We start from the raw sequence: 24,773 nt of genomic DNA, 5'->3' as shown, positions 1-24,773 counted from the left end.
ACACTAATAATTTTAATAAGGTGTCCCATTTGATTTTTGAATAGATTGGCCCTGGCTGTTTGTACATATATGGTGCTTGCCTTGTGGTCGTTGGCCAATGGCCAGTTGCTTGCAGGCATCATGGTTTTCCGTGGCAACTGGCAAGCATGCTGGCATGAACCCAGCTGGAAGAAAGAAACTGCAGACAAGAAACATGAAGCTACCGACGGATCACAGATGGCAGGAAGGAAAGGGTCGCCAGATCTGCACCGAGCAAATAGGAATACTATGTTCAAGTTGTTGCAGTTGAAGTACTAATGAAATAATAAAAATTAAAAAATTCCGATGCTATCTCAGTTCCATTACATGTGTAACCAGGTGAAGACAGAGGATCGCATCGCATATCTGCCTCGCATCGTTTGCCGTCTTAGCTTACAAACGTTTATAAGCGAAAAATATAATTTTAAAATTTATTTTAGGGCTTTTAATCGCAATTTATTTTTTAAAATTTATTTTTAAATCGTTAAGACGTGTATGTAAAAAAAAATCACAAATTATTTATAACAGGGTATAAGGCTAACACCAGCTGATCAGGTACATTGGAGAGAGCTGCATCACAGTGGAACTGAATATTGATCTTGTAGTGAATAATGTGTTTTCTCACTGATAAACTGAATAACCTGTGGATTTGCTGACAGGCAAAACAAGAATCGCTAATGGAAGCTAATGGTTTCACTTGTTAGCAGATGTGCTCCGTGCTTCACGATTGAGCAAGTGTTGGGTGGGGCGTTGGGCCAAAATGTAGACAGGCCCTTTTATGGGCCTATAGACGGCCCATCAAGGCGAAGATGGGCCGACCTAAGAGATTAATGGGCCTCCAGGCCCACCCAACTAGAACGGCCGAACCGCTTCCCTCCACGGTCCAGAAGTCCACCACGCCATCTCTCCAACACCAACCACCCTTCGCAATGGTCAAGACCAGAGCGGCGGCGACGCCTCGCCCCTCCGCCGCCGGCGCGGTGGCCACCGCCACCGGGAAGATCTCCTTCCGCTCCCGCAAAATCGTCAAGAGCACGTCCGCCAAGGCGAAGCCTCTCGCCACTACACCCGTACCATCGCCGCTCCCGCCCGTGCTGCCGGCACTGTCCTCGCCGGGGGAGCTCGCGGCGGCGCTCTCCCACCTCCACTCCGCCGACCCGCTCCTATCCGCGGTAATCGCCTCCACCAGCGCCCCCACCTTCATCTCATCTCCTTCCCTCCCCGCCTTCCACTCCCTCGCGCACTCCATCCTCCACCAGCAGCTCGCTCCCTCCGCCGCCGCCGCAATCTACGCCCGCTTCCTCGCCCTCCTCCCCTCTGCCGCCGCTGGCACCGACGCTGCGGTGGTCAATCCCGCCTCGGTGCTCGCCCTCTCCGCCGCCGACCTCCGCGCCATTGGCGTCTCTGCCCGCAAGGCGGCCTATCTCCAGGACCTCGCCGGCAGGTTCGCGGCCGGGGAGCTCTCCGACTCCGCCGTGGCCGCAATGGACGAAGCGGCGCTCCTCGCGGAGCTCACCAAGGTGAAGGGCGTCGGCGAGTGGACGGTCCACATGTTCATGATCTTCTCGCTGCACCGCCCCGATGTGCTGCCATCCGGCGACCTCGGCGTGCGCAAGGGCGTGCAGGAGCTGTACAAGCTGCCGGCTCTGCCCAAGCCGGAGGAGATGGCGGCGCTGTGCGAGCGATGGAGGCCGTACCGGTCGGTCGGAGCGTGGTACATGTGGCGCCTCATGCAGAGCAAGGGCGCTGCAGCCAAAAAGGCAAAGGGCAATGCCATTGCTGTCGAGTAGCTAGGTATGTAATTTATCATGTATTATGTCATAGTCGTCTCTATTTTGTTGTCCCCACGCTGTCAAATTTAGATGACAGCGTGGTAAATCCTACCCGGATTAGTGTAATGCTGTGTGACTATGCTCACGCTATTGTTCTTGCAAAGTTGCAGTTGAAATTCTGAATAAGTTCGAACTGAATGAAACTTCTGTTTGATATGAGCAACATAGTTGAAATGCATCCTGACCTGATAATTTGTTAAGAAAGCCAGTTTTGTGTTACAAATTATAAATGATGTTGATATTGCCGTCTCCTGAAGTCCTGATACTTGTGAACAAGATGAGAGTTTTGTGGTCAGAAATATATGTGATATCGTTGTCTTCAAAGGTCAGTGGATGTAAACCCTTGTTCGCTCATTATAGTAGTTGTATTTACAGTCAGCAGAAATTTGAAAATAATGTTTTCGAAAATGTTTGTTTCAGAATCAATCTAGAGTATTGTGAATTTGTATCTACTGTTATTGATTCTATCATTCAGTAACGAATGATTCTTAATAGTGAGCATTGGTGGGCTTAAATGTAGATGATTCTGGCATTAGGTTCTTTCTGTGGTTCTTGAAGACAATTCAGTGACTTATCTTTTTTAGAGAACGACATTTTAAAAAGGGAGCAGTGTTGGCAAGGATTCTGTGTTTTTTCATCCTTCTAAAGTTTAGAACCTCAGATGGAACAGCGTCCAGATAACTTTGTTATTGAAGGCAACAGAATACAATCAAACATAACATTTTATACTTGGACAAACACATGAGTTTACATCACAGTGATTTAGTTCAGGGTGTTAATGAATACATGCAGTTGACGAATGTAGACGATAATCTACAGCAGCATGGAGACTTAATCTTGCTCATAAGCTAATACTATATACATACACACACCTTTCTTCCTTTATTCTCTAACCAATGCTGGATTACTTTGGTTCCTCCTAGAACAAGCCTGCCTTAGGGATCTAGTTTATACAACTTCGTCTTCTGTCATACTGTCTATTGGGGCTTCCCATGCTTCATCCTGAGAAAGGAAAAAAAAAATACTGTAAGTTTATCAAAGCTCCAAACTTTATGCAGTGCACTATTGTTTATGCATGCTTGATATGACAGACCTGCTCCTTTCTTTCTTTCTTTCTTTTTGGTTGCTTTGTTCAACTAGACATGAAGTTAGGCTAATTGGTACGGAAAGAGTTTGGAACTCAACAGAGGCTGGCAAAATGGACCATGTACTTTTGCCCTTTTTACCTTCTTAGATGTACTTATGTTAATCTCACTGCAAACTCTAGCTTGCAAGCAGCTGTTTTTTATATTTGTAAAGTACTGCGTATGCATAATTGCCAACTCAAAAAGAAAAACAAAACAACAAAAACAAGAACCCACCCAAAGCATACCCACCAGCACCCTCTCAAAAAGCATGGGAGATGAGGAGATTAACCTTTTGGCACTTAGCTGTGACTTATAAAGGACTATGGCTCTATGAGAAATGCTTGTCGGCTGTAAGCTGGAAGCACGAGGTGATGGACTGTGCTCTCTTAAGACCAAAGCATTTCTTTTGGAAGGTATTATTCTGATAGTTCTAGGATTAGATCCCACGTGATTAGTGGGCGTCATAGTAGGCTCATAGTACAAAGACACTCATTAATTACTCTTTGTCACGTCTAAGTGACAGGATGACAGCGGTTTGTCACATAGAATGCTTATGATATCAGTCATGCATGGTGAAACAATATAAAATACTAAACCATGCATGTTGTCTGTTCAAGTTAAACCATCTACAGAACAGCCATATATACATCGCCTTTTCTTCATCATTGTATTTAGGAAGTTTTAAATAATCAGTGACACTAATCTTATACTCAATTGAAAATTCTGAAAACTTATTAGAAACAAGGAATCTTATGTTTTTGCAGCTTAGGCATGCATGGGCTTTTTTTACCTCAGGTCCAGAATCCCTGCGTCTTGTACTTAGGGTACTGCACACGCCCGGACTCGATCATGTTGACGTCGTCGACGAGGTCTTCGTAGTGGCAGCGCACCTCCTCGGCCGACTTGCTGCCTCCCATGGCGCTGGACACCTTGTCCCACCGGTTGGGTGTGCCCTCGCCGTAGTAGGCGAGCGCCTCCTCGAACATCTTGTTCTCCTTCTGGCTCCAGTTTGAGTTGGAGTTGGAGTTTGAGTTGGGGGAGGAGCTGCGAGACCCAGACATCTTCAGGTGTGATCTTGGAAGACACTGAACTACTCACAGTGCTAATGGTAAGAACTTCTGGTGTGTCTTAGCGCTGGTTGTTTTTATTCTCTTTCAGAAGCTCTGATGGTTTGTTCATTCAGTGCTGCAAGGTCAGCTATTTATAGGGCCTGGGGCCTGGAGTACCGTTGTGTGTATGAGCTGTAAGCTGTTCTGGAATAATGGTTGAGGATTAAAGATGGCCGAGGAGAATAAGGTTCGCAGATTTTGGAGCAAAGGGACACAGACAGCGTGTGATAGAAAATCTACATTACATTAGTTGATAACGGTTGCCTGGTAACTTTGATTGAAAAAATAGTGAGCTTCTTGTAAAAATTACAGCTTCTATAAATATTCTGGAGCTGCAGCATGTGTCACTCAGCTGAGAAGGAGCTGACCTGGCATTTAGCTGGTCACCCGATGTCTGAATCCTTATACTGACAAACGCCGATGGTTTTGTTTTTGCATGCAACTACTTCTATCAGATCCGTGCGTTCCAGCCATCGAGGCATGCAGAGCCAGAGCTAACAACTGTACATCACTTTGCAGCATACACTCATCGCATGGAGTGACTCTTTCGACAGCAACATAGCTTGGATGTGCCATTTTGTCAAATTATCTCCCAAGCATTAGCATAGTGAATGCCTAATGCGCTTACACTTTCTGAGAAGAAGACAAAGCAATACCTTGTGCTGAGCACGCGCCCGCATGTTTATATTCATGGAAGGTAAAGGTGAATCTACCAGTGATAAAGTGAGATATAAATTCCTATGTATGGCTTGTTTTCTGATCAAGCTTCCATTCTCCAGTTTTGTCCTATGCGAGCTCGAACTGGAGCACTGAAGCAAAGGTGAACCAAAAACGGCGTCAGAAAGATGAAAACGAGAAAATCTAATGGACTGTAACATCAAGGTAAACTGGCAACGAATCTATGGATCCATCAAGATTTATCGCGTATCTGATTTATCATGCTGCTGAGACCACACACAGTGCTCTGGATACATGCGTCCTTGCCATGAATTCCTTCCTGCTAAGCAAGTAGCTGGCCTTGCTCTCCAAGTAGAAACCTGTGAAGCGTTCAGTGATCTTGTATATCTTGCTTGTCTCCCCTCTAAGTAGCAGGCAGCATTAAGCACACATGCCTACCTAGCTAGCTTAGCCTAATTCCAGTATTTAACTTTTGTTTTGTGCACAGTGACAGCTTTCTGCAAACAATTTAGCCTAACCTTTTGTGCAGCTGAAGTTGGCTTGATCTGGGCTACAGGCATGCCCCATGCATGCATGAAAGATTGGAAGAATATGTGCCAAACCAAGGCTTCCTGAGCACCACCCCTGGACCTAGTAGTTGCCACTACCACCTGTAGGCTGTTGCCATGGCCTTGGAAGATGGGGGACTACAGTGCTGCATCTGTTCTATGGTCCGTGTAAAATATGCATGCCATCTTGTCCTCATATGATTCTGAACATTACGTTCAGTGACAAACCCTACCCCCTAAATCATGGTTATGTCATTTCATACAAAATGCTGGCGTGGTAGCATGGAATCCATGGGTGCTGCTGACATCACGAATGAAGCATCTCTGTGAAGGCTGATGTGTCAGCCATCAGCCTGACACGGTGCAGTGCAGGTTGATCGATGCAGGCTGCAGAGCAGAGAGCTCGTAACGTGTGAGCATCAACCAATAGGCTTTGCCTATGCCCTGCAAGGTGCGCCGAAGGTGTGCTGCTTCTTCAGAGGTCAGAACTGCAAAGGTGCGCAAACCAACCCCTGTTCACTGTTCTTTTTTTATTCTTTTTTTTTGTTTAAGGATCTCAAATACCAGCGATCTGATATGATAGGCTGGCTGGTAGTCTATGAATTCACTTCACAAAGCTCTCTCAAAATGATGCCATGTTTATAATCTGTGGTTCATAAGAAGCTCTTGTATATTAGAAGAGGAAATTGCTCTAGATGCATTATTTGGACATATAATTCGTGGAGAATATAGTTAGGATGTGGGCTAAGAACATCCATTCTTTACAATCGACGCGTTTCGCGGGATCCCGGCCAGTCATCCACTGTACTGCTATCCAAAGAACATATTCCAAAGGAAGATAAGCAGCCAGTGAAGCGGAAAATACCCCTGGGGACCGTAGGAATATATATCAATGCGTGTATCTTTTCCATCTCCAATGACCCTGGAAAGTAATTTGACGACATGCCATCTTGTTCCTGGCTTGCCGTTGCTCGTAGGGTCATGGAATTCGCATCGTATTGGTGTATTTTTTTTTTCCTGTAATGAAGATCTGATTTGGCTCTGATTGACTTGTCTAAACCTCTGCCATTTCTCCTGATGAACTGTCGTGTAGGATCCTGGTCCATCGGATGCAAATGACCATTTGGAGCAGCAAGTGCAAGCAGCATCTTTGATTCCTGCAGCATGGACCGGGGCCATCGGAGATCTCTCCCTGGGAATCATATCTGCATAAAGCCATCGAAAAGATGCAGGATTCCCTCTGATATTTTGAACCATCCGAGCAAATGCTTTCTGGGAGGTGCTGGGCGCCGGCTAGTGAGTGAGACGACATGCTGTGCAAGCTTCTTTCATGCATTCTGGAAGAATTTCTGCAGATTTTGGATTTGCAGTCTTGAGTTCTTGTTTGCCTCTCTTATGTTGGTCCAACCGTGCTTATCACTCTCATGCATCAACTTCAAGGTTGAAGTAATTCAACTGACCTATCTTCCAAGGAAAAAAAGAGAGAATTCAACTGGGAATTCTGCCTGTATTTGTTTATTAGCATCAAACAGAATTGCAGATTCTGGATTGACTACAGTGCCGCCTTCATATGAAAAGGGAGATAAAAGATGGCATATTGGTGTAGAATAAATTATCCTGTACTAGCTGCTTTTGATCTATAGAGATGTTTTGGTTCTTGATCCTTGCCCGACGTTGAAACTTCAGAAGATGCACCAGCCTGAAATATACGGTCAACTTCTTCCTTATCAAAGTATTAAATCAGCATTACGATATCTTCAGTAACTGGCCAATGCTTTTAGCCCCAAATTAAACAAACACCTGAGGCATCATCATCACCGAGTACTTTTGGCTAAAACTTTGCTCCAAAATAAACGACTACTTTAAAAACTAAAAGGAAAGAAACCATAGTAAATGGGGACATGCACAATTATTACACCCGTTCAAGGTAATATTAGCATGTCTTTCCATCACCAATGAAGTAATTAATATTGGCATGGATGTCATTTTACTTAAGTTCTAATTTATCTCAAACTAAGTTATTTATTTTGAAACAAATGGAGTAGTAGAAATTCATCCGTTTTAAATGATATTAAAAATAAAAAATAGTATCATAAATGATATTAAAACTATTTAAATCGTGGAGCAAGATTTAACTATAACAACACTTTTTTTTAATCGGAGTATTATTCTGTGAGCTGTGAGCCGTCACTCCTGCCAGCCACTTGATCCTCAAGTAGCCTGGGATTCAGCTCAGTGGCCGTCGCTGCGCCGACCGGATCCCAAATCTTTGCAGCGCAAAGCTTGGGATTCGGATTCGATCCTCGCCTGCTCTGATCGATCGGCGCCAACTTGGAGAGGAATGGGAATCTGCATCGCCGTGCCCCGGGACTGGGATTCAAAGGCAAAGCGCTCGCGACTCTCTTTCTTTTCCCTTGAAAAGGAAACGCGTCCCGGCATTTGTTGATTCCCCAACCCTGCAGTGACGCTGATGCAGTGCAGTGCATGCACAGGTTGCTCTGGTACACTTGGGTGTAACAGATTATCAGTGAAGTTGAAAGGATCACAAAACTTTCGACACAAAATATATAATCCATCAATACAAGATAACTCATGTTGCAAAAATTTCCGTACATATCAATTCGTTTCGGCGTATGTTGTAAGTAAACAAAATTGAGCAGTAGAGCTACTGAGCTGAGCAGACTGGGACAGGCCATCAGAAATGCTCTATTGCTACTCAGTTTTGTGATTTCCTCGCAGCTTTCCCTCGCGTGGCTCCTCTCTGGCCACCACCCTTCTTCCCCTTGCCTTTGGCTCCCTTGCCTTTGCCACCCTTCACTTTGCTGGCCCTCTTGTCCTTCTTCATCCGCTTATCCACCAGTACCTTCCCTTTGCCACCCCTCACCTGAACACCCTTCTTCGCGACAACGTACTCCTTCTCGGGTTTCTTCGGAATTGCCTTCTTGTAGATCCGGTCGATCATCTTCCTCTTCGACTGCTCGTTTATGTCGTTTTGATCTGCGATGGCATCTGCCTTTTGGCGCGCCTTTTCCAGCTTCTTCATCGCAACACGCTTCTTGCGAGCCTTAGCCTCCGCAACCTTCTTGGCTGGCCGGGCATCAATCTCCTTGAACTGAGCCTTCATGGCAGCTACCTCCTCACGTGTTACAGGCTTCATAGGCTGGTTATGCCTCTTCTCATCCTCAGCAAACCATTTTGGTAAACCTTCGTCGTCAAACATGTGCTTGTTGTAAGCATCATCAAGTATCTGCTCTCTCTGCTTCTTCCTCAACATCTTCTTTGCATAGGCTAATACTTCAGCTTTGGTGTTATCATCAAGGTCCTCGTCAGGATCATCTGACTCATCAGAAGATGAAGACGAGTCATCTTCAGCTCGGACTGGTTCTGCTGGCACAATCTCAAAATCATCCTGTTGCAAGCGCTTTCCTTTAGCAGACTTTTCCTTCTTTTCGGCAACCACCTTCTTTTTTGCAATCCTTGTTAACTGCTCTCTTTCATCTTCACTATCACTCTGCTCGGCCACGCCTGTTCCTGCTTCTGTGAATACATCCTGACTGAACCACTGCTCCATTATCTGCTCTTTTGTTGGCTTCTCTGCATCTAGGGATAATAGAAGGGGATTAGTCTCTTTGGCTTGTTCTTCATCAGAACCTTGATCCATGTCAACATCATCACCGTCATCTTCCCCTCCCTGTTAAGTTCAGACCATAACAATAATATCTATTACCACCAATGCGGTTTGGTTATATACGACAGGGTGTCAATTGGCATATAATTAACTACATCAAATGCAAGAGGGTAGACATACACACGCTTTGCATACTTTGTTGTGTGTGTGTGTGTGAGAGAGAGAGAGAATCATTATTCTAATACAAGATCCATGTGACATGTCATAGATTACCTCTAATAATTCCGCATCAGCATCAGGATTTACTCGCTTTGCACGCTTACGTTCTTGTTTTACTTCACCGCCCTTTCTGGTTACATAACGCTCGTAAGCTTCATCAAGCATTTCCTCAAGTTGGGCATCATACCTGGTCGGGAAGATAAGTATGTTACACATTTGGGGATTGCAGTAAAATTACAAAACCTTTTCAAACTTATGGCCAGTTTATTGTATGCTCTACTGGTTGTTATTTCAAAATTTTACCTCTCCTGTTCTTTGTCAGAATCCATTTCCTCATCAGAGGATTCACGAGTTTGAATACCCTCATTCTCACTATCTCCAAGGTCATCTTCTACATTAAGCTCAGCCGATTCAATAGCTTGAAGTTCTTTTCCACCCTACAGAAGAAAGGTGCAGAGCATAAAAGTAAGCATTATCACTAATATGCCAGGCAGGCAAGCACAAGCTACTGGCAATAAGACAAGCATAAAATAACCCATACTGGGAAGTAACTTTGAGAAAGCATGACATAAAAAATAAAAATCATCGGTTTTTGAATAATAATAAAGGCATACTAAATTTATCACATGGAGGGCTTGGTAAAAGAGAAAAAACTCTAAAAAGGAACATGAATGTTGCGTATTGTTCCAATATCACAAAAACCAGATGCAGATGAACATTGAGACAGGATGACTACAGAAACGGCATGACACCTTGATGGCACTTATAGAAAACAAATCAGGATCACCGTAATTGTCTCCTGTAGCATCTATTTGCATTCCTGTTGCTTTGCGTGCTTTATCCTGGAAAGAACAGACCGGTGTATTAGCACATACTCAAATTAACAACCCATGTGGATTGTGGACATGGCTAAATTTATATCTCGAGATGGACATACCTTTGCACGGCGCTTTGATTGACGCTTCTTTTCTCTCTTCTTCTTTCTATCAATGACACTCGTCAATTCTTCCATTTCCTGTAGAAGTTGGTCGTCATCCTTGACATTGCCTTCCACTGGAATATCATCAGACTTTTGAGTGACTTGAGACGATGAGAGTGCTTTCCTTATGCGTATCCGCCATCTATCGGAATCATGCATAAAATCTCATGAGATTGGCAAGACTAAGCTCTGGATATCCCAACTTATATAATCATTAAAATCATACGATTGAGCTGCACAATAAAATACAACAGCAACCATATCCTCCTCACGTGCTAAGGGACTTACTTCAAGATATGCTTGAAGCTATTTTTGTCCAGTACATACAAATCCTCACAAAGAGCTTTTATCTGTCACGCAGAAAACAGCAGGCAGTCATCATTATGACTAATCAAGATAGAAGACAATATATCAGTGAGCATACAGAGGAAAGGCATTAGTTCACCACCTCATCTGTAGTAAGCTCATGGTTCTTGATAGGAAGAGATGCTGGGTCATCAAATGAAATTGCATTAACAGAACCAAGAAATTCTAGGGGCGTTTGGGCCTCAGACCATATAAAATCTGAAGCCAGACCAACTTTTCGCAGGGTTGTATTTCCTTCTTCATACCTGCATAAATTGTAGGATGTACAAATTCAAAATGCCATATTGCTACCAAACTATAGAGCATCCATACAAGAGGAAATTTAAGGCCACAAATCCTTAGAAAAATATGATTTTGGTAGTTAGGGTCAAGAGTAATGCTTTCACGGCTGAAGATTGGAAATCAGGCCAAAATCTGTTTCTGGTGCTTTTGTTTCCTTTTAGTTCGGTGTGTTTGGGTGTGTGGATGTGTTGTAAATATTTGACTTGTTCTCTGTAATGCAATAATACACAGTTCTCTTGCGTATTCGAGAAAAAAGAATTCTTGAAGTGCATGTCAAGACAGAAAAACATAAAGAATCAAAGCCAGTCAGAAAGTTCAAGAGATGATGTAATATGGATGGCATACCCATCACGGTTCCTCTTCTGTCTATCTGGTTTGAGAGGATCCCGAACCTGCAGAAGCCACAAACTTGGAAACATCACATGGACGATAACACAAGACAAGATGAGAAACCAGAAATATAAGTAGGATAAATGTTTGAACAAACCTTTTTAGGATCTGGATCCACACTAAACAAGTGCTTTATATCCAGAAGCTCTGGTTGAATCTTTGCAGGAGCTTTATATCTCAGACAGATAATATAAATTTCAGCAGATGTAGAACGACTAGCCGTAGGTTTAGTGACCTCGACCTTCTCAAATAACTGCATGTGGATATATTTCATACATCAAGAAACTACAAATCTACAATCGGAAATAGAATAATGTAATTAAACAAGTTGGTAATTCGCACCTGTTTAAGACAGTACATAATAGCATTGTAATCCTGCGACCTGAAAACCTGCAGACGAAAAGGAACAGTTCATTACAGGGCTTGCATAAAATGCAGGAACTAATAATAACTGCAGTAGCCTATCACACAGAACAACCTGTAGAACATCTTTTATCGCATATATATAGAACGTATTATGTCTTAAAATCAGTGAGAAATAAATACATCATACCCAACTCTACTAATGTAAGCTAGCACACTAATCGACAATGCAACAGCTACGCCTAAAAGGAGCGTTTTGCGGATATATCATTACCTTAGTGATGAAGGCACCCTTGGGGGCGAGGAACATTGTGGCGAGGCGTACGGCGTCGATGACGAGAGCCGACTGCGCGGTGGCTTCCTGCGCCCACGCGCCGCCGACGTTGGGGGACCCGTCGTGGAGCACGACGTCGAAGGCGGCGACGCCGTTGGAGTCCATGAGCCTCCGCACGGCAGCGCGGCACTTGGTGGTGGTGATGTCCTCCGTGAGGGAGTGCGCGCCGCGGATGGGGCGGATGGGCACGAGGTCGACGCCGACGACGAAGGCCCCCACGGGCGCGTGGTTGACGGCCACCTGGACCCATCCCCCGGGAGCGGCGCACAGGTCGAGCACGGCGCGCGCCGTCGGGAGGAAGCGGAACCGCGCGTCGAGCTGGAGCAGCTTGAAGGCCGCGCGGCTCCGGTACCCCTGCTCCTTGGCGAGGTGGTAGAACTTATCCTGCCGCTGCTTCCCCTTCGTCTTCCCCATTGCTCGCGGCCGCCGCCGCCGCCTCCGACGAGCCCCCCGCAGCTGTGGGCGAAGCGAGGGAGGGAGCTAGGGTTTTGGGGGCTTCGCCTTCGCTCGCGCGGTTTGGTCGTTTTGTCGCGGGCTGTGGGTTTTATTGGGCCGGGCCTTCTCGGTTCGGGCCGGCCCAAGAGAAGAGGACGTCTCGTGATGACCTCGTCGTCGTCGTCTCACTCTTATCCCCTCCGGCTGCAAGCCGCACTGCCACTCCCGAGCTGCTTCCACCAGAGGCATGGAGCTAGGCCTCGCGCTCCGGCTCGCCGCGCCGCCGCCTTGTCTCTCCCGTAGAGCTGCTCCACCGCCACCGCGTTCGTTTCCTCCGTGTGCGTCCCGAGAGATCTGCACCCGCGCCTCGACGCTTAAGTGCAGGGTTGGGGTTGTATCCGGTGGGAGTATGGCGTACTCAGCAGTGGAGGAGGAGGAGGAGGAAGAAGAAGAAGAAGAAGCGGCAGCGGTGACGGCGAGGCCGCGTCTGGAGCTCATCGAGAAGCCGGACCGGAGCTTGTGTCTGCTCGACGAGTACGAGTCGGAGGAGCTAGGCACCTCTCATTGTGCCAACCACCGCAGCGGTGAGGCTTCTGACTTCTGTGCAATGTACTATGCCTCTTTACAAAATATTTTTAACATTCTTCAGAAAGAATGGTTTTTTTATTTATAATAATCTGCAAATGAAACTATCACGCGGCTGAATAATTGTCATGTTGTTGTAATATTGCCATGCCATGTTGCCACAGGTTATGTTGCTGTATTGGGAAAACCAAATGTTGGTAAGAGCACCCTGATTAACCAAATTGTTGGTCAGAAACTTTCGATTGTGACCGACAAACCGCAGACTACACGGCACCGCATTCTTGGTATATGTTCTGAACCAGAATACCAGGTATCACCTTTTAGTTTCTAAAGCTTTTATAGAAGTCAATCCAATGCAAATTAATATTCCTTTTGGGCTTCTAGACTAAGATATGGGGGAATGTTAATTTCTCACTGCTATTCTGCTAATCTGAGTTATCATTTAGTTTGCAGATAATACTTTATGACACTCCTGGTGTTATTAAAAAGGAAATGCATAAGCTAGACACAATGATGATGAAGAATGTTAGGAGTGCTGTTGGCAGTGCAGATTGTGTTCTTGTTGTTGTTGATGCTTGCAAAATGCCTGAAAAGGTATTATCAACATGGAAAAAGAAGGCAAAATATGATTTACTTTGATTCTGTCAATCTACAGAGTGTTTTAACCTTTGCACTTATAGATTGATGAAATGCTGGAAGAAGGCGTGGGAAAAAAGGATACTGAACTTCCAGTACTGTTGGTACTAAACAAGAAAGATCGCATAAAGACAGGAGAAATTGCAAAGAGACTTGAGGTAAATTCTAATACAAAAACTGGGAAATGATTTTTGTGTTTTCCGCTAGTTCCATGGCCTGATTTACTGACTACTCTTTTCACAGTGGTATCAGAAATTCACTAATGCTGATGATGTTATACCTATAAGTGCTAAATTTGGGCATGGAGTGGATGATATCAAGGAGTGGATATTGTCAAAGCTCCCTCTTGGGCCTGCTTACTACCCGAAGGTATCAGTGCATATGATGACGAGTTCTATTCTATTTCTGCAAGAGTTTCTTAGTATCGGAGACCATTTTATCTTTATTCATGTAAACCAGAAAACCATATTGTGACTACAATACATGCCTTTGCCATGTGCAGTTATGTTTGTTCCTCAGATGATCTACTGCTACTCTTGATATCCCTCATGTATGCTTTGACGTTTAGCTGTGGCTAATAAATATTGATAATACAAGATATCAGATATATTTGCTCATGTTATTTTTGTTTCAGGACATAGCTAGTGAACACCCTGAGAGATTTTTTGTGGGGGAAATAGTGAGGGAAAAGATTTTTCTTCAATACCGGCAGGAAATTCCATATGCATGTCAGGTATCTTTGGGTGCTTGCTCCTATCAGTTTTGTGTGGCATCTTCTGCTAGCTTGTCAGTCTGATGGGCAACTTTGTTTATGACAGGTTAATGTTGTAAGTTACAAAAGCAGGCCTACCGCCAAGGATTTTATCCAAGTTGAGATACTCGTCGAGAAGGAATCACAAAGAAGCATTATACTTGGGAAGGTAAAAAATAGCAAAACAGTACCTGTGTGTGCTTGAATACTTCAGGATTATTGTGGTTGTAGCATCAGTTTAAGTTCATCTTTTTTAAGTTAAAGTTGAGTATTGCAAAGGAGAATGCCATAACGTGGGATGCATCTTTGTGGAGAATGAAGGAGGTTTTTAAACTCATCATAGTTTCATTGTTTTAAGTGAGATGTTTCGGTAACTTGTTTGGTAACTCCAGGATGGGAAAGCGATAAAGATGTTGGCAACAGCATCAAGGCTTGATATCGAGGACTTCCTACAAAAGAAGGTTTATCTTGAGGTGATAACTGTGCCTCCTTTGTTTGGTAGTTTGGTAGCTGTGAAGTTCTGATCTCCCTTGTGGCTCTGTTCTGAGCAATTCTTAATGTCAAATATATTTATATCTTGGGCAGATATTGGTCAAGGTGAAGGAAAATTGGCGGCAGGATGAACTTCTTTTGAAGCGCTATGGTTATGGAGGGGAGATCCGAGCACTATGACTGTGAGATTGTTGTTACTGGCTGTTACAACTAGGAATAGTTTACCTTTTTTCTCTTAGTTTCATTTTATTGCATGAATGAGGTGTTGAGTGAAGGTCAAATTAGTTCATCTGTTACTGAGGTCCTCTCACAAAATTTTGTGTGCCGCTCTATTATAGGTGTACATTTGATGTATCATGGAGCTGGTTTATTCTAATAGAATGCATAGCTGTAGTCTGTATCATTCGATGTTTGAAAGCCAACAGTTAGTAGTTCATATGGCAAACTAGCACTGCTTGTAGGTATGATTCTTTGATCAAACCTCTTGTGCTCAGGGGACAGGGTTCCCAAAACTGCCAGTAACCGCCGAACCGCTGAGGCACGATAGTGGTTACCAGCAGTTTGGTTCATACAAATTTTAATCTAATTCAAAAAATTTGAAAAATAATTGTGAAAAAATCATAAAATTTGTGGTTGTATCTATGGATTTGTAAAACCTGTTTGGTGATGAAATTTTACGAAAAATAAGTTTGCTATGATCAAATTGGAAGCCAAAGCTGACTAAATATGAGGAAAATAAAAGTATGTTTGAGGGGGAAATACTATAAATCATAAAATGTGAAGTTTGTCAATTTATTTGTGTGTAATATTTCTTGTGGAATCTATATATTGGTACTAGAAATATATTATAGACATTTCAAAGCAATTCTTTGAAGGGAAAATTGATTGGTTCAAATATCTAATGTCTAATAAGTTGAATGTATCATTTTGCAATATTATCAATAGGTTAATTCGAAGTAATTGATAGCATATACTAGCCACTATAATATTTCTACTATTTGTATTGTATTATGGTACATGCATAAATTATAAATATTTACTTTGTTGTATATTGATTGCTCAATTATGAATTATCATTTATAATTATTTGACTGTTAAACTTTTAACAAAGGTCATGCCGAACTTTTTTATTTACCAACTAATATGCCCTTCATGTACCATAGTAGTTATTTCCTATTTTTGATAATCTTTTTAAATATTTTAGGATTATTTTATCTTTCCTCGGACTCAACTGGCCACAATTTTCTACCAAAACTGCACGATAATCGTCCGAAATAGCATGATTTTGTCGAGAAAACCATGAAAAATGTGGAGTTTAAATTCAAATTGTTTGAACATAAATTTGTCGTGGTTTTCACGGATTTCGCAATTACCACGCCTACCGGCGGGTGGCAATAACAGCTCGATACACGGTTTCGGAAGCCTGGTTGTAGTTGCCCTGCTTCTCCAGTCTGCTGTATTACCGAGGGCACAGTTCCCGAAATTTTAAACAACACAGTTTTTCATATATCTTTCTATATTTTTTTAAAAAAATACTTTTAATCCATTTTCAATATTTTGCATAAGTCTGAATAATCTATCCTTCACCATCATCTGCCGTCTAAAATGAACGGGGCATTTAACTATTTGCTACTCTTATGAGTGGTCTTAATATTTTGCCACTCCCAGACTCACATGTCATATCGGTCCCATATATCATAGACACATAGGATTAATTGCATTTATAAGAGTGCCAAATGGTTAATTTTCCCAAAATGAACGGGGCCAACTGACTAGCAAAATTTCTTCAACTGATGACTAACATTGCTCACACCTAAGTATTCCTGGTTCTTGAGCAGTTCTTGTTTAATTTTCTACAGGACGGTCAGTTCGTTCGTGATGGCACGAGTTTGCAAGCCGAACAAGTCGCAGCGTGACGAGATCAGCAATTGTTCTTCTGCCGATTCAACGGCGACCACTAAAATGTCAAAACGTGATTATGCTCTGTGCGGGACAACGAAACCACGAAATTTGACTCCACGCCTCGCAATGCGTGCGGCCAACGAATTTCTCAAAGTCAAATTGATACGAACGGTTTGTTCGACGGGGGCTGAAAGAACATTTCATATGCTATACTTATTAATATAATAAAATTTTGTTTGGTCAATTCGCTTTAAGCCTATAATAGGCAAGCCCAATTGGCCTGGTAAAATAGACCTAGACCTATCTCTCACTCTCCTCTTCTCACCCTCACATATCCAACCACCTATTCACCAACGTCATCACCTCATCCTTCACTACTCCTCTCTAGTTAACACACCTCCTAATGTCTTCTTCTCTAGGTGCAGCCTATGGTCGCACGGGGTTGTCACACCTCCTCCTCCACTCCAGCTTACCCGTGGCGTATCTTCTCTAGATCTAGTCATCGTCCAGAAACCACCACCTTCTCTGGATGTGATGGCGGCTAGTAGCCATGCCTCCCCCGCTCAAGCCAGTGGCGTGGTCACGCCTCCAGATCTAGTCGGTGCCTAAGAGCATCCTCAATATAAGTTTTATGGACATAATTATGTAGAGTGACATGTCATCTTAAAAAGTTTGAAACTAGGATAAAACATCCATTTCTCAATGCGTAGTTTTATGTATTGTTGTTTTCTAGGTTACATGCAAGACATAAGCTGTCTAGTTAACTGTGTATATAAGGTTTTATCTCCATAAGAGCAAGGCTAATAATATAGCCAACAAGCGTCTTATAGCCTTCTCTTAGCCACCCATGTACTAGTTAGCTCTTCATCATTAATGCAGGACCCACATGTCACTCTCACAGAGTTTCTTGGTTCCTGTGCCCAAGCTGGCTACAAGCTAACAGCCTGCTTACACTCTCTCCCATTCACTCTCTCCTCCACGTAAGCATATAGTCAGCTTATAGCCTGGCTATAAACTGGCTATAAACTGGCTATAAACATATTTTAAAGAGATAAAAGATGAGAGAGAAGAGTAGTGAGTTACTAATTTGTAGTCAGCTGCAGCACGGGCTTTAAGACGCAGTGTGTGTATGATATGTGAGACCATGTATTAATGCTTTATAGGTAATTGTTGTATGAATTGGCTATTAGATTAACTATAGATAAATTTGAGCTAGTAGTTGGCTATACTATTGAACTTGCTTAAAACTCATTTTATCTCAGTCTTTATTAATAAGTTATCACATCATCAAAAATATCTATATAACATCCTATTTATTATCCAACTGACCTAAGAACCGTCATCTTCTCTAGATACAGACAGTTGGCATCCTTCACTTCGATCGGCAGTTGTGCCAGATGATTTTTCTTTGCGACTTTTTCATCTCTAAATTGGTTGGAAGTTTTTGTGATTCTTTTAGTTATGATTTTTGGTCATGATGAGGCTGAAGTGCCCCGTCTTTCTTTCTTTTTCCTAGAACTGAGCACCCTTGAGTGCATGATGACCCGAATTTACTCGAATATCAAAGGTCAATGTCGAATTGTTCGGTTTGACTGAATGTCCACCTCTCGATGAGCTAAAACCTTTTTTTAAATTGTAAGGATATCATTATAACTTTATAAAATTAAAGATATGTCATCATGATCCACATGTCATTGACTCATACAGTCTCATATGTCATTAAGATACAATGACATATCTTTAACTTTACAAAATTATAATGATATGTTTGTAAATTTTCTAAAAAAAGGCCTGAACAACCAACATCTATTTGTTCTTGGTACTCACTACTCAGAAGTGTATCATATCTTGTAAATTGCAAGCGAATGGTCCGAGCAAGATCAATAGTAGAGCTAACTACCAGTTTCAAAACTTCTCCATGTCAGCAACAACGGTAAAATTAAAGTCAGCTCATACATTATGCTGGCTACAAACAAACTATAAATTATCCTTGGTCCAAGCATCGATAGAGAAGAGAAGCCGCATCTAATCTATGAACATGCTATGGGACCCACACAATTTATTTTCTTTATTGTTATTTTCTATTTCCATGCAATCTACGTTGGAGTGGGCGCTAGTGCCCGACGCCATATAAAGAGTCTTTTTTCTCTCTCTTCCCAATTATCTCCCCTCCATGTAGGATTTTGATGACATGGCATATTTTGGAGCCTACTAACTCATGCTATGGTACTTGCTCTCAAAACAAAACTGTTACTCCAAATTGATTCCATAATTAAAATTCACCAAAAAACAATTGAACAGACCAAAATTTCTCAGCCCAGCCTTGGTGTGGCTGCACAATTCAAAACCGAATCAAACTAATCTAAAACTCAAAACAAAATTGATCAAACTAATCTAAAACTCAAAACAAAATTGATCAAACTAAACTACGAGCAAACCAAACGAAACTTGAAGCAAGCAAACAAAAACTGCAGCTAGCCAAAAAAGTTTAGCTGTTTTGCTCTCCTACCTTGTCGTCTCTACTACAGCTATCGCCGCCGCCGCTCGACGGCAGCTGCACCGTGCCGCTGCTCCCGCCGGCGCCGCCACCGCCGCTGCCGCTGCTACTGCCTATGTACGACGTTAGCGCCGCGGCGAGCACCGCGGTGAAGTTGGGGTCCGACGCGATCGCGGCCGTCGCGGCGTTCACGGTGTCGGCAAGCGCACCGCCGTCGGACCCCTTGGTTCCGGCCACCGCCTGCACGGCGGAGAGCTTGGACTGGTCGTAGAGCTTCTGCCCGAACAGCTGGGGCAGCGCCACCGGCCGCGCGGCCTCCGCGAGCGCCGCCTGGAGCTGCGCGGGCTCCGGGCGCGGCGGCTGCGTGGACGACGACGGCGAGGCCTGCTGCGTGAGGTCGAGCGTGACGGTCGGGAACGGCGCCGACGCCGAGATGGTCGCGACGGTCGACGAGCACGGCAGCACGGCGCGCGCCAGGAAGTTGGACCCCGCCATGAGGCTGCCGTCCGCGCTCGGCATGGTGCCGGACAGCAGCATGGACGCCGCCGCCGCCGTGGTCGACGCCATCGCCATCGCCGCCGGCGGCAGCGGGTGGTTGTGGTGCCCCTCGTACGTCGTAATCAGCACCGTCCTGTCCTCGGCGCATCTCTGAACCTGCGCCCATGACAGCATGCGTCCACATCAGCAACACGCCATTGCCGCCGACGACACAGCAAAATGGGCTCGTGCTCCGGCGATCCTGCACGCACCTGCTTGCGCACCGGGCAGCCGGCGGCCATGGTGCACCGGTAATACGCGCGGGGGCAAGGGTTCCCCTTGGCCATCTTCTGTCCGTACTTCCTCCACTGGCATCCATCGCTGATCTGCAAGCGATCATCTCGACATCTCACCACAAACAGCCATGCACGCAGAAGAACCTAGAGCTAGCTGAACGTAACGTGATCGAGGCATCGAGCACTTACCATGGGAGCCTCGGAGCGAGCTCGGACGGAGACGCGTGCCTTGCGCATGGTGGCGGCCTCCGCGACGGGCTCAGGGCCCTTGCCGGGGAGGAATTTGGGCGCCCTGTCGGCGGGAAGCCAGCTCTGCGGCGGCAACTGCTGCGGCTGCTGCTCCTGCTGATGGTGACGGTGGTGGTGGTCGGCCTCCACCGGGCTGCCACCCCTCTCCCTCCCGTGGATGGGGTGGTGGTGGTGGTGGTCGAAATGCGGCAACGGCATCATCGCCGGCGGCACCGCCGCGTCGGGGTTGCCGGCGCCGACCGAGTGGGGCGCCTCGACGTCGCCTTGTAGCACCGCGGAGCCGAGGCTGATGAACTGCCTTGGTATTTGCTGCTGCTGCTGTTGGCTCCCCTCTTGCTCCTTCTCCGGATCAACAAGCTGCTGCCATTAGTCACATCGATGGAGTTCTTTTTAGCTATTTTGAACATTTTTGCTTCTTATTTTTAAAAACTTGTCATCTTAAAAAATTATTTTAAATCTGAATATTGATTTGGCCAAACTGGTACTACTTCTGTCCCATAATAACTTCATTTTTTATTTTCCCGTGTCTAATGTTTGACCATTTATTTTATTTAAAAAATTTATAAAAAACTTAAAAAAAATTATTCACGCATAAAGTACTATTCATGTTTTATCATATAATAACAATAAAAATATTAATCGTAAAAATTTTAAATAAGACGAAGAATCAAAACATCGTATTAAAATACTAAAAAATAAAGTTATTATGAGACGAAGGTAGTACGACAGATGCTATGTCACGTCCACTGATTATACCGTGACAGTGTCCATAACTTGACAATGTTATTTGGCTAAATTATTGTTTAGCACGGCTAAAAAGTTTGGATCTAAGAATAAGTTTTGAGAGGTTATATTTTGCGGAATAAAAAGAATCTAAATAATAAAACAATTGTTGCCGCGTGCAATCACTTAGTGCTTAATTACCTCGTGGTGGATTGGAGGGACGAGGCTGGATTTTTGGTTAATCCTTTGTTGCATTAATGCGAACTGCATTTTGAGGGAGTTGTACTTTGTATTCATGTTGTTCAGCATGTTCTTGAGCTGCTTATTCTCGTCGCTGACTCGTCCAAGCTCAGATTTGGTAATTGCAAGCTGATACGATGAGAAGGAAACTATGGTCAGATGCTTCCTTCGGTTTCTTAGGAGCAGGTAAAATAGTAGACTATAAGCTGGCTATAATCATATTTTAAGGAGATAAGAGAGAAGAGAGAAGAGTAGCGGACTATAGATTTGCATTCAGTTACAGCACGTATTCCAAAACATATGTGTATGACAGGTGGGACCGGATACTAATTATGTAGTATATGACTATTGTATGAATTAGCTATTAAGTTAGCTCTAAATAATTTAGAGCCAACAGTTGCCTATACTATTAAACTTGCTCTTGTAGACTCAAGCCTTCAAACTCAATAATCCAGTCCTCCAGTGATATATCCAAGAAAATGAACAAATTATTGATTATTCTACTCTAAATTATAATAATTTAGCTTACGGGGATATGACTTAATAATCTAGATTTTATAATTCTAGGTAAAAACAAATAAGTTATTCACCACAAATTTTTTATAATCGATACCATTAATTTTTTTAAGTATATGTTTGACTATTCATATTATTTTTTATTATTATTTAATTTATATTAAGTGTTTTAAGCATGTTTTACTTATATGTATCATTGATTGTGTAGGAAGTGAAAGTCGTTGAAAAAGTGATGGAATGCTCTCGAAAGTTATTCACTCGAGTGAGACATAGCTAGGAGAGTACAGTTCCATGTGTAAATGAGAAAATCGTAGATAAAAGGAAAGGAAAGCCAAAAGCGAAAACTCTAGCTCTAAGTCTTTGGGCGGCCCAGAAAAACAGAAAAACTTTCCTACTATTTGAGAAGAATAGGCAACTAGAGCAAACCAAGAAATCATCTATCATATCATTTATCCTAAAAATAAATAATGTGAGGAGAAAAAAGGTTCAAGCAGTCATATATCTCATTATCCAAAATAGAGCATTATTAGAAACTTTAAGTATGGATATTTTCTCTCATCTATCCATATCCCAACATTTAATCACAAGATGAGAGAGCAATATCAACATGAGAGGGTGTGGTTATGCAATATGAATGTTCTGTTGGAGTGATATATGACATGAATAGAGAATCTATTTTCGATTATCATTCAAATATGGATAATAAAATTTAGATAAGCCCGTTACAAATGCTCTTAAGGTTGAATCCAATGGTACATGTTGTTTCTTCTACAAAATATAGTGAGCAAGGAGCTTTAATTGGGTACAGTGAAGGAAAAGCTAAGGCAATTCTTATAGTATGGAAAAAAGGTCAAGATACATAAATTATTAAAGCAAATCCAGACAAAAAAACCATACAAAATACAATATTCAATAAAAGTATATATAAATATGATAAATAATTAAATATCATTTTTAAAAAAGTCAACCACGTCATCGATTAAAAACAGAAGAACCAATTAACGAAAACGACTCTTATTTAACATTTATTTTGAAAAAAAATACCTTTAGGGCTCTGTGTACACTATGAGAAAACATCAAACTAACCGTCCATGTTGTAAAGAGAGATCTCAATTGATTTGCAAGTGTTCCTCACCGTAGCTTTGGCTTCCCGGTAATCCTCGTCGGAGTATGCGCCGTCGTCGACGGTGGATTCCTCGCTGCCGCTGTTCCTCCTCCGCCCAATATGCAATCCCATCTGCGACACGAAGAAACATCGATCACAACCACATCAATGGAAATTAATCGATCAAACCATCACGCATCAAACTGATATGAAATATGGATAGATACATTGATTGTGAGGTCGTCCTGGTTGAGGTTGAGATCGTCCGGCGAAGCCCCGGCGTGTCCTGCCGCCGGCGCCAGCGGCGGCGGCTCTTTCCTCTCCCCTCGCTTCTCGGCCGTCTTGAAGAAGTCCATCTCGCCGGCCACCACCGCCCTCCGCTCTTGATACGCCCCCTCCTTCGTCATCCCGCCATACCCCAGCCCCGCCGCCGCCACCGCCGACGGAGGCACCAACGGCGGCAGCTCCCGGCGGCCGTCGACGCCGCCGCCCACGACGACGTTCTTCCTCTTCACGCCCAAGTAGACCGACTCCATTGAAATTCTCCTCCCGGACTCGGTCACATAACATCTACCCCAACCGCGCGCCGGCGACGTACGTGCGGATCAGCGACCGGACGACGAAGAGGAACGGAGGGAGGAAGACGACCAGGGCACCCCGGCCGAGTCGATGGGCGTATATAAGGAGGCGCGGAGGGTACACGTGGCGTGCGGTACGTGGAGACGCGACGTCTTCCCCGATCGATCTGAGCGATCGAGTCCATCGTTCCGTCCGGGCGCACTGCTAGCTGCTGGGTGACCGTTGACCAGAGACGGTGGTGGTGGGACAGCGAGCCCCCGCCATGGATGGGTGGACGGAGCTAGCGCTAGCTCGTGGGAGGCAGGCATGCGTCCAAGCAAGTCCAAAGTCCAGACGCGATCCGGACTCTCTCTCCGGCGAGGAGAGAGAATTCTATGCATGGTCGATCCGGCATGTCGTCGATCGAAATGGTCAACTCGCTGCTGCGACTCGCGTTCGCGAGCGAGTCGTGATCCGAAAAACGGGAGGAAAATAGCCCTCGTCGCCTATTTTCGGTTAGCGATGACCAGCTTGGTTTGTCAGTCGTCTGCTCAGTCGCCTAAGGGCCTTAGGTTCGCTGGTTGCCCAGTTGCGGAAAATACGCCAAACGGTGTATTAATTAAGGTGCTGTTTGTTTTCGCTTAGGATTACTGTAAGTTGTATTATTAAGCTAGATTACTATAAACTGAATTACAATAAGCTAAAGGAGAATAAACTCTAATATGTTTGTTTATTAGATTATTGGATAGACTAAATTACTATGTTTGTATGACTAGATTCTCGAATGCCTTAAACTATTTTGGGAGTAAGCGGTGACAAGGTGTGTAATTACGGAAATATCAAAGGGTAGTGGGTTTTTAGCCAACCAATAATCCAAAAAAACACCTATGAAGGTGCCTATCGGATCAGAGCAGGTACAATAGTAACTATAAGTCAGCTATAAACATATTTTAAAGAGATAAGAGATGAGAGAGAAGACAATAGACTACTAATTTATAGTTAGCTATATCACGTGCTCCAAGACGCGGTGTGTGTATGACATGTAGGATCATGTATTAATGTTTTATAGATAAATATTGTATGAACTGACTATTGACTATAGATTAATTGGAGCTAGCAATGGGCTATAGTATTAAACTCGCTCTTATAGTATCAGATTATGGAGAACTTGAATGTAGTGGCTTTCCATATCAAAGTTTTTTTGTAAATGAAAACATTACTTGGCATCCATATTAAAGTTTTCAATTAAGGGTCTATTCGGATCGAAGGATTTTTAAAGGGAAAATAGAGGGATTGAACTATTTTCTTTGAAAATCCCATTCGGTTCGAAGGATTTTCAAAGGGAAAATAGAGAAATTGAACTATTTCCTTTAAAAATCCTATTCGGTTCAAAGGATTTTCAGAGGAAAAATAGAGGAATTGAACTACTTCCTTTGAA

At 43.7% G+C, this 24,773-nt stretch overlaps 4 protein-coding genes and 1 long non-coding RNA gene across 9 annotated transcripts; 3 read left to right on the top strand and 2 right to left on the bottom strand.

The window, feature by feature from the left end:
• Nucleotides 1-945: 945 nt before the first annotated feature.
• LOC102701823 (DNA-3-methyladenine glycosylase 1-like) lies at nucleotides 946-2,223 on the top strand. Its single transcript, XM_006654740.3, has one exon. It carries the CDS (start codon nucleotides 948-950, stop codon nucleotides 1,806-1,808), a length of 861 nt encoding a protein of 286 aa, XP_006654803.2. The 5' UTR covers nucleotides 946-947; the 3' UTR covers nucleotides 1,809-2,223.
• A 2,280-nt stretch (nucleotides 2,224-4,503) lies between these two features.
• On the top strand, nucleotides 4,504-5,591 carry LOC121054451. Its single transcript, XR_005811882.1, has 3 exons — nucleotides 4,504-4,783; nucleotides 4,866-4,968; nucleotides 5,294-5,591. It is a non-coding gene; the product is annotated as an uncharacterized LOC121054451 (long non-coding RNA).
• A 2,246-nt stretch (nucleotides 5,592-7,837) lies between these two features.
• LOC102709932 (pre-rRNA 2'-O-ribose RNA methyltransferase) lies at nucleotides 7,838-12,354 on the bottom strand. Its single transcript, XM_040524176.1, has 11 exons — nucleotides 11,814-12,354; nucleotides 11,519-11,566; nucleotides 11,274-11,429; nucleotides 11,132-11,178; nucleotides 10,587-10,749; nucleotides 10,427-10,488; nucleotides 10,097-10,280; nucleotides 9,912-10,001; nucleotides 9,463-9,596; nucleotides 9,214-9,346; nucleotides 7,838-9,003 (listed from the first exon to the last, which is right to left on the bottom strand). Exons 1-11 carry the CDS (start codon nucleotides 12,285-12,287, stop codon nucleotides 8,029-8,031), a joined length of 2,466 nt encoding a protein of 821 aa, XP_040380110.1. The 5' UTR covers nucleotides 12,288-12,354; the 3' UTR covers nucleotides 7,838-8,028.
• Nucleotides 12,355-12,520: 166 nt separating this feature from the next.
• Nucleotides 12,521-16,872, top strand: LOC102709651 (GTPase ERA-like, chloroplastic). 2 transcript variants are annotated; one of them, XM_015837316.2, is made up of 10 exons: nucleotides 12,521-12,892; nucleotides 13,058-13,203; nucleotides 13,347-13,487; nucleotides 13,574-13,687; nucleotides 13,773-13,898; nucleotides 14,164-14,262; nucleotides 14,348-14,449; nucleotides 14,673-14,753; nucleotides 14,866-14,954; nucleotides 16,632-16,872. In XM_015837316.2, the coding sequence occupies exons 1-9, from the start codon at nucleotides 12,556-12,558 to the stop codon at nucleotides 14,950-14,952; spliced, it is 1,233 nt and encodes a 410-aa protein (XP_015692802.1). In that variant the 5' UTR covers nucleotides 12,521-12,555; the 3' UTR covers nucleotides 14,953-14,954; nucleotides 16,632-16,872. The 2 variants fall into 2 exon arrangements, with proteins under 2 accessions (XP_015692802.1, XP_006655597.2); XM_006655534.3 differs by lacking the exon at nucleotides 16,632-16,872 and having other exon boundaries at nucleotides 14,866-15,172.
• A 2,052-nt stretch (nucleotides 16,873-18,924) lies between these two features.
• On the bottom strand, nucleotides 18,925-23,414 carry LOC102709371 (WRKY transcription factor 42-like). Of its 4 annotated transcripts, none has more exons than XM_040524304.1 (6): nucleotides 23,005-23,414; nucleotides 22,808-22,909; nucleotides 21,118-21,285; nucleotides 20,134-20,553; nucleotides 19,921-20,034; nucleotides 18,925-19,825 (listed from the first exon to the last, which is right to left on the bottom strand). In XM_040524304.1, exons 1-6 carry the CDS (start codon nucleotides 23,311-23,313, stop codon nucleotides 19,163-19,165), a joined length of 1,776 nt encoding a protein of 591 aa, XP_040380238.1. In that variant the 5' UTR covers nucleotides 23,314-23,414; the 3' UTR covers nucleotides 18,925-19,162. The 4 variants fall into 4 exon arrangements, with proteins under 4 accessions (XP_040380238.1, XP_040380239.1, XP_040380240.1 ...); XM_040524305.1 differs by having other exon boundaries at nucleotides 20,134-20,550; XM_040524306.1 differs by lacking the exon at nucleotides 21,118-21,285.
• Between the last annotated feature and the right edge of the window lie 1,359 nt (nucleotides 23,415-24,773).

Source organism: Oryza brachyantha, chromosome 5, assembly GCF_000231095.2.
Source record: "Oryza brachyantha chromosome 5, ObraRS2, whole genome shotgun sequence".
Lineage (NCBI taxonomy): Eukaryota > Viridiplantae > Streptophyta > Magnoliopsida > Poales > Poaceae > Oryza > Oryza brachyantha.
The sequence above is the reverse complement of the archived record's forward strand: the minus strand, read 5'-3'. Positions and strand labels throughout refer to the sequence as shown.

Excerpts from the sequence above, each read along its gene's own strand:
- LOC102701823 (XM_006654740.3), top strand. The coding sequence starts at position 948 with ATGGTCAAGACCAGAGCGGCGGCGACGCCTCGCCCCTCCGCCGCCGGC.
- LOC102709932 (XM_040524176.1), bottom strand. The coding sequence starts at position 12,287 with ATGGGGAAGACGAAGGGGAAGCAGCGGCAGGATAAGTTCTACCACCTC. Across the intron at positions 11,567-11,813 it reads AGGGTGCCTTCATCACTAAG|GTTTTCAGGTCGCAGGATTA; the intron begins GTAATGATATAT and ends TTTCGTCTGCAG. Across the intron at positions 11,430-11,518 it reads TTATGTACTGTCTTAAACAG|TTATTTGAGAAGGTCGAGGT; the intron begins GTGCGAATTACC and ends ATCCACATGCAG.
- LOC102709651 (XM_015837316.2), top strand. The coding sequence starts at position 12,556 with ATGGAGCTAGGCCTCGCGCTCCGGCTCGCCGCGCCGCCGCCTTGTCTC. Across the intron at positions 13,204-13,346 it reads GTTCTGAACCAGAATACCAG|ATAATACTTTATGACACTCC; the intron begins GTATCACCTTTT and ends TTTAGTTTGCAG. Across the intron at positions 13,688-13,772 it reads AAATTGCAAAGAGACTTGAG|TGGTATCAGAAATTCACTAA; the intron begins GTAAATTCTAAT and ends CTCTTTTCACAG.
- LOC102709371 (XM_040524304.1), bottom strand. The coding sequence starts at position 23,313 with ATGGAGTCGGTCTACTTGGGCGTGAAGAGGAAGAACGTCGTCGTGGGC. Across the intron at positions 22,910-23,004 it reads AGGACGACCTCACAATCAAT|ATGGGATTGCATATTGGGCG; the intron begins GTATCTATCCAT and ends TTCGTGTCGCAG. Across the intron at positions 20,035-20,133 it reads CTCGCTCCGAGGCTCCCATG|ATCAGCGATGGATGCCAGTG; the intron begins GTAAGTGCTCGA and ends GATCGCTTGCAG.